This window comes from Belonocnema kinseyi, chromosome 1, assembly GCF_010883055.1.
Source record: "Belonocnema kinseyi isolate 2016_QV_RU_SX_M_011 chromosome 1, B_treatae_v1, whole genome shotgun sequence".
In the NCBI taxonomy this organism is placed as follows: domain Eukaryota; kingdom Metazoa; phylum Arthropoda; class Insecta; order Hymenoptera; family Cynipidae; genus Belonocnema; species Belonocnema kinseyi.
The window spans coordinates 92,199,435-92,207,488 of record NC_046657.1 but is presented as its reverse complement, the minus strand read 5'-3'; the positions used below and the strand labels follow the sequence as shown (position 1 = coordinate 92,207,488).

General features: G+C 33.1%; 1 protein-coding gene across 4 annotated transcripts in view; it reads right to left on the bottom strand.

The window, feature by feature from the left end:
• Positions 1–8,054, bottom strand: part of LOC117183066 (potassium voltage-gated channel protein Shab) — a 164,409-nt gene that overhangs the window by 70,466 nt on the left and 85,889 nt on the right. For 3 of the 4 annotated variants that reach the window (XR_004468342.1, XM_033376223.1, XM_033376232.1), the window contains exon 5: positions 2,955–3,041. The exons of the other annotated variant lie outside the window; for it this stretch is intronic. Coding sequence is in view for 2 of the 3 variants with exons in the window: in XM_033376223.1 (XP_033232114.1) it covers positions 2,955–3,041 (87 nt within the window). In the remaining variant the exon portion in view is untranslated. The remainder of the gene's footprint in view (positions 1–2,954; positions 3,042–8,054) is intronic. 4 annotated transcript variants of the gene reach the window in all.

The following is an 8,054-nucleotide window of genomic DNA, read 5'->3' as shown; positions in this document are numbered from 1 at the left end:
GCCACAACGAAACTCGGTAAACCACTTATGAATCGTTCCAATCGACGGTGCAGAGTCCGGGTAATACTTATCCAGCTTGGCTTTGGTCTCGGATATCGTTTTTTTTTCGAAGATAGCAGTGTTTGATCAAAACTCGAAACTCAGATTTTTCCATATTAAACAAAACTCGGAGGTTAGTCGCTTCTCAGTGCTGTAACTTGTAAATGCGTAAACATAAATGGCTGAAGTTTTGACAGGCGTCATTTGAAGGATCAAGCTCGACGAAAATGGTTCACATTCGTGAATACTAATGACATCTCTTAGAATTTTCAGGTACTTATCAGACTGCCTAGTACGAGCTTGCATAGCAGTTCGTCCGTTCCGCGATTATACATTTCATGCCGTCAAGGCGGACGTGGACTTTTGAATCGCCAATATCTTTAAAACCGAGTTGGTGTGATTAAAGTTACATAATTGAAAATGGCAAAAATCCTCTCCTTAAAATGATCAGGAAAGAGGAGACGATTGCCGAAGGATTGTTTCTTTAAAAGCTGCGAAGCAGGCGGCCGAGACCCATGATCTGAACTCTAGCATAAGAAGTGAGGAAAGTGCATTACTCTATATCTATGCGTCAATTTTAAAAGCCAAAATAAGGAAAACAGAAGTTGAAGAATTTCGCCAAAAGCTACTCGATGAGAAAATTCAGCGAAACTTTCACCGAAATATAGAAAATCAGACATTGTCGATGGAGCAAACTTTGATTTTCCTGAGTTGATGAGGACTTAATTCAGATGGAGGTTTTCATTTTCACCCAAGAAAAGTAGCGAGTAGACTAATAATCGCAACAATGTCATGTCACCAATGAGTCTTTTTACGGCCAAACGTCAGTTTGCAAGAATTCTAGAGGGACAAATACTGCGAAAAACTACGCGCCTGGAGCGAAGCAAAGAAAGCAAATGCGCATACGCCATCAAAGTGTACTTTCTTTGCCTATTCAACAAAGATTTACTTTGTTGCTCCAAAATAACCCAGAAAGTGATTTCCATTTCTAATTGATGTTATCGACTTTTCCATGTGTTATTATTTACTGTTGTCAGAGGTTGCTCTTTCTGGATGTTGTTACTTTAACACTACACGTTATTCATCAATTAATTTTACGAATAATATAAGCCAATTTCATAAAAATAATTGAAAAGTATGTCATTTGTGGAGGAAGAAAACCCGTTTTTTAATGTTTGTGTTCTTTTAATGGGATTTTCCTAAATATATTAATCGGCATCTCCATTAAATGAGTGTATATACTGGCCGCACCGTGTATGATACTATAGCCTCTGCTTCTGCAATATACGCAGAGCATAGACTTATATTGCGAGCGTAACATTGAATGGAGGCGTCGAGTTCTCAATTCTGAAATGTGACATTCTGTAAGGAAACGACCGTTTCGATGGGAAATCAGACTTTAAGTTATGCTCTATCTGGTGATAGAGTATAATATAGCACTTGCTAACTTTTAATATGTTTACTTGAGAAGCATTTTTTTGAAGTTACAAATTAAAAAATGCCCCATTGCCTCGTTCTTCAGCCCAAAGGGTTCGTTCTTAGTTTTACAATATTTCTGCAAAGCCCCATTAACATTTTTTAAAATAATTTAGTTAAATGGGTATTTGGGCTTTAATCATTGAGATTTAAAGAGTTTTATAAGTAAAACTATATAAACCTCTAGAAATAAAACATATAGAATAATAATAAGAATAATAATATAATAAATTATTAACTCGAATTAGATGGCTCTTACCTATGAGAATACAATTAAATAGCATAATATCAACCATAATAGTATATACCACATACCATAGAAACACAGTACTCAACAAAAAATATTAAAGGCCACCTGTATGAAGGGTTTCTTTGCCGCAAGTAACATACATTTATGCACATTGACACTTTTAGTGTTAAACATTTTTGTTTATGAAAAATTAGCACATATATTTTTAGTCAGTAAAAATTTTAAAGAGTTACCCAATAAACTAAAACACAAAAATGTTCAACAGCGATAACATGAATTGATGCAGATCATGCTTCGAATTTTAATACTCATGCTCAGGAATTAATATACATACGTGCCCTGCAAAGTTATCAATTTTTAATGGATTGCTTGTTTTAATGCTTCATGAAATTTTTTCTTTGTATTGGAGAAAGAATCTAGATATTTTAAGAAGTAGAAAAAAATTAACTCTTACATGCATACCATTTAACTTTTTTTGGAAAGTAAAACCATAGTTTACTCGAAATTAAATTACACTTAAATACATATTTAACTTTTATAAACCGATTTCTAAACATTATTTCACGCAAAAAACATTTTTTCCTGAGACGGGTAAAAGTATATCAGTACCCATAAACATAGTTTGTCTGGGTTTAAAAGTGGAAAAACAGGTATTTTTAATTCAAGATTCACTTCACACAACACTAAGTGTATCAGTATAATTTCAGCACATTTTAGTACCCCCATGCTATTCTCTCCAATCTGGGCTTAACAGTCTAAATGCTCCAATCTCATTTTGTGCTGGCCCGTAGCGCGATGTGAACATAGGAGCGTTAGGTGCGAACACAACACGGTATTGAAGAGTTTAGACAGCTAACCCGAAATTGAAGAGCTAAGCATGAAAGTGCCAATTTGATGTTTTCTTAGAATGCCTATATTTTTATATTGAAAAAATTATATAATGCTCAATCTCCTTTCATTTAAATTTGACAAATTTAAGAAAAAAGTGTAAAACTGGTAATCTAAAATTTTCGAAACATTGTTTTCACATTTGAAAAGTTTAAAGTTAAATATTGAGAGTGTGTTCAAACAAATCTGTCCAGTTTAATGCATGTTTGCGATTAAAGTAAAAATATTCTTCAAGGAGCACTACTTATGAAATTCGGTCCCCTGTATCTTTGATGGAAAAAATGTTAATTAAAGTAAATACCTTAGTCGTACAAAAGCAACACTCGAATTCACTAGGCAATTCATCGATTTTCTGCTCGATTTTTCTGCCGTCTTTTTTGTCTTCATCCTATAATGTTATACACAAATTGCATTTATTTCTACTGAACAGAGCCTTCGTATACGAGTGAACCGTTTCATGAAAAAATAGTAAATAGTACAAATTTTAATAATTTATAACTATATACTAGTGTTTTTAATAGGACTTTAGGATATTTTATTTTTTACAATTGATCTGATTATTTCAATCGTGAAATGGTTCAAGCGTCCTACAAAAAAAACTACACTATAGTCTATTATCTCGATAATCCTCTTACGATAAGAACATTCTTTTGGATTGAGTGATAATTTATGATTCACTCTTTTTTATGATTTACTTTTTATTAAAGAGGATCAGATCATATTTAGAACATAAAAGTATAGAGTGCAAAAGAGTGACCAATACAATTGATTTTATATTTCCATGTGTTGTCTTATTCCGTAACGAAAAAATTAAGTTTTACATTCGGTATATTTAGTAAGATTATAAATATCAAATAATAATATCGGCACAAGTTATTATTTTGAGAATTTGTTAATTTTAACCATATCATTGGACGATTTGAATTATACGTGCGTTCCTCTAACGGCGTAAGGCAGGCTTTAAAAAGTATTACTTATATTATATCAAAAGACCAAAAGAGTTTATCTGTCAATTTCTTAAAAGGATGCCGATTTCTAAAATTTTTAATGAAATAATTAGCTCTAGATAGTTAAATATGCGTTGTTAACCAATGAATAATAGTATGTAGAAGAGAAATGAATTATTCTTTCTTATTATATAATGTTTTGATGTTAAATGATTCGAAAACCAAATTTTCCAGTGAAAATTTCATAAATACTTTACTCTATTTAAAATCAGCCAGGTTGTATAATTCAAGCCGCGGAAACTTTAATGGAAAAAACGTTATTTTTAGTTGAAGTATGGTAAAACACATTTCTCCGAATTAAGGGGAAAATTTTTAAAAAGTTGAAACGTAAAAAAACTGGCATCGGAATTTTCTTCAATGATGAAAAATCGACTGTCGTATAAGAATTACCTCCGCCTTAGATTAAATAGTAGTGCGAAATACGTGAGATAATTACGTGAAATAATTAAAATTCTTATTCTTAATCATTTATGACCCAGACGGCTATTTAGATGCAAAAGCTATTTATTAATCTGAAATAGGTATATTCTTCTACATGAGTAATTGTGAAGATTACCGTTTTGTTCAAATATCTTTACTAATCCTTACGGCTTAAGGGTGGAATACCGTGTAACTGCCTGAAAATTAGGGTATATTTAGTGCTTTTTTTGGGGATAAAAAACAAAACGAATCTTCCTAAAAATTGTGTGGCTTATTAAAGTACTCTTAAAGTATAAAAGGAATGTATTTCAGTCTGATAAATTGTTTATATTTTGACACATGAGTTAAGAATAAACAATTCAAAACGTTTTTTACAGTTTAGATCCTTACTTAGACCGTGAATGAAAAAAATTTGGAAAAATATTCATATTTCCCAATATGGCGGCCATTTGAAAAAACTCATTTTTATGCAGAAATTTCCTTATATTTGTTAACAAAAAAATTGCTAAATTTTTTTTCAATTTGGAGTGGTTGACTGACAAATGACGCATTTTTACAATCTGTACATGCAAGTTCAAGTCGATCGGTTAAATACTTTTTGAGTTATGAATCGGGCAATTTTGAAAAATGTGGAATCGAGAAAAACGTGCTTAAATTTTTACATAGTCATAATTGTCTTACGAGTTTCAATCGTTATTCGGCCATTCCGAGAGCATATATTAAGCCCAATTTTTCTTCTTGTAGCTGGTTTCTTTCCAAAATCTTATGTTTTCGGCATTGCTGATTAGCAGCGATTATTTTTCTACGGCGTTCCCCGAGGTGAAATCCTAATACTCCGCAGGTCCTCCCTGCATGCTCTGTCACGAAAAATAGAGTTCTGCGCGTGGTTGGAGAGAGTTTTTCAGTCCTCGTTTCTCCTCGAAAACGCTCGAAAATTGCGAATTCGGAAATAAGTAGGCTTCCGCGAGCATTGAAGACACTTTAGCGAACACTTGTGAAACACTGAATATTTGTTTGAAATCTCGCTACGTGCTCGCTCAGTACTGTAAAATCATCGGGCAAACTCGGTTTGACAGACCACAGAGGGAGTTTTAGGATATCGCGAAAGTCTCTTTAATGCTCGCGGAAGCCTACTTATTTCCGAATTCGCAATTTTCGAGCGTTTTCGAGGAAAAACGAGTAGTGAAAAGCTCTCTCCAGCCTCGAGCAGAACTTTATTTTTCGTGACAGAGCATGCAGGGAGGAATGCCGAGTATTACGAGTTTGCCCCGGGCGGTTTTTTACTGTTTGTTTTTGTGATACAAAACTATCGTTTAAGCAAACGAAAAAAATCGATTGTTTGGACCCGCCACACGGGATTTCCTCCTTAGCGAATTCTGTTTACTAATTATTTGTCGTTTTTCTCCAAATCTTTTCCAAAAAAACTAAGTCTCTTATTTAACGAATAGAGAAATTTTTCTCAGTCAATTCGATAAATTAACGCGCAGTCTATTTTAAATAAAAAATTACATAGTTCATCAACGAAAGATTCCGTGAGTTAAAGAGTAGAACCTTTTTGATTTAAAGTGTATTTTATCACAATATTCATTTGTGTTCATATTTTATGTACCTGTGTTGATCTTGATCAATTTAGCTTTTATATGATCTTTATTTTAAAATAATATGGTATACCTACATAAAAATTGCATTTTATAAAATAATATTATAAAAATGGTTTTAATTATTTAATAGTAACAAGATCTTTGATAGAAAGTGCTTTTGTGATTGGTGTCTTTTATTTAGAAAGTGGTACATACCGAAGTCAATGTGTCGATTTTTTCTTATCCTCAGTTTGTCGCAAATTAAATGAATTAATTATGCATTGATTAATAAGTTGTTGAAACTTCAATAGCATGAATGGTAAAATATAAATAAATATATGTAATTCTCGTAATAACAATGAAGCGAAGGTGATTGGAAACTTCGCACGACTTTTTTCGATAAACCTTAAAAAGTATAGGCAGTGCTTTTTCGTTACTTTCATTGGAGGTCGGTTATTGCGTTTATTTTTGTTTAGCATAGAAAATTAACACTTCTATATTAATTGAACAAGAAACGGATCTCTAAATCTCAATTAGTAAAAAGTGAGCTATTAATCTGCTTCATCGTGAAAATCCGTGCTAATCATTAGTCATTTTTAACTCAAACTTTAGTGGAAACATCAAAAGTACTCAAAGAAATCGTGAAATACAAATAATAATTAATAAAGAAATTGAAGTTTTTATCATTTTAGATTTAGAGGTAATGTAATCATATGGCCTAATGTAACACGCGTAGGATATTATGAGTATACAAACTCATGAACAATGCTTCACGCACTTTGAGTTAGGTTTTAATCATACACTGTCGATAAGGTAAATAACGAAAAATTTGCAACCTGTAATTTTCGTGAGTCAAAATTCCACCCCACGAAATAATATTTGAAATGATTTGAAATGATACGGTTCAATCTAAGAATTAAAAAAATGTTAACGTATTCATAAAATATTTCATGTTTAAGTAAATCAAAATTTGTTTGTATATATTTCCGCGAATACTATAATAATTGTTTAAAGAGCATAAAAATAAATCTAGGGATTTACTTAATGTAGGGCAAAGACACCAATTATTGAGAAGTTAAGACCTCTAATTTAAAAAAATATTTCGCCTAATAAAAGATAACTATATTACAACTGTGAAAACTGTTTGCTTGAACAGAAAAATGTATCCAACTTTAATTTTTATATGAATTTCTCATTACAATTTAATAATTACATTAGAAACAAAATTATGTAAATATAATTAACATACTTAATACGTTTTATCCTTTAATTAATTAGTTCATTTATACGAGGTGTGTAGCTCGCGAAAATTGAAAAGTCACCTTACTGACTTTTCAATTTTCGCGGGCTACGTACATTCCAGTTTTAAATTTTTTGTTTTGTTGTGTTGGTACACTCGTCACGATCATATGTTCACAGTTTTGACTATATAGCTCGTGTTGTTTTTCTGGCAGAGGCGTAAAAGCTTAGAAGGGTTTGGTGTGCTCGGCGATTTTCTTCTTTCGAAAAAAATGGAGCAAAGAGTTTGCATTAAATTTTGTGTGACAAATGGAATCCAATACTCTAACACTCTTGAAATATTGACAGTTGCATACGGTGAGTCTACTCTGAGTAAGAAAAATGTGTATAAGTGGTACAAGCTGTTCCGAGAAGGCCGAGAGGATGTCGAAGACGAACCTCGCCCTGGACGTCCCAGCACGTCAATAACAGATGAAAACGTTCAAGCAGTGGAAGAAATGGTGTTGAAAAATCGCCGAATTACCATCAGAGAAGTTGCTGAAAATGTTGGCATATCGGTTGTCTCCTTATACGCTATATTTTCGGACGTTTTGGGCATGAGGCGTGTGTCAGCGAAATTTGTTCCAAAACTGCTTAATTTTGTAAGTGCTTTTGAAAGATTTTCTGACCAAAAACCGCACTACAGTCATGCCTCAGCCTCCATATTCACCGGATTGGGCCCCAGTGACTTTTTTCTTTTCCCAAAACTGAAGAGACCCATGAAAGGACATCGATTTTCAACGATTGAGGGTATAAAAACTGCATCGCTGAAAGAACTCAAGGCTATACCACAAAATGATTATCAGAAGTGCTTCGATGATTGGAGAAAGCGTTGGCACAAGTGTATTATATCTGAGGGGGATTACTTTGAAGGGGACAACCTAAATATTCAGGAATAAATGAATATTTTTTGAGAAAACGATAAAGTCACCTTATTTTTTTAACACGCCTCGTATTATTCCAATTATTATAACAGTGCCCGTGTAGAAATTTCCCCGGTTGACCCTAATACAACAAGGTTTCTGGTCGGATCCTGGCCGGGATACCCCTGGCTGGGTTTCATGGACAAGAGCCGGTGGGTCTACATTTTTCTTGAATCACGTAGTCCAGGGCCCG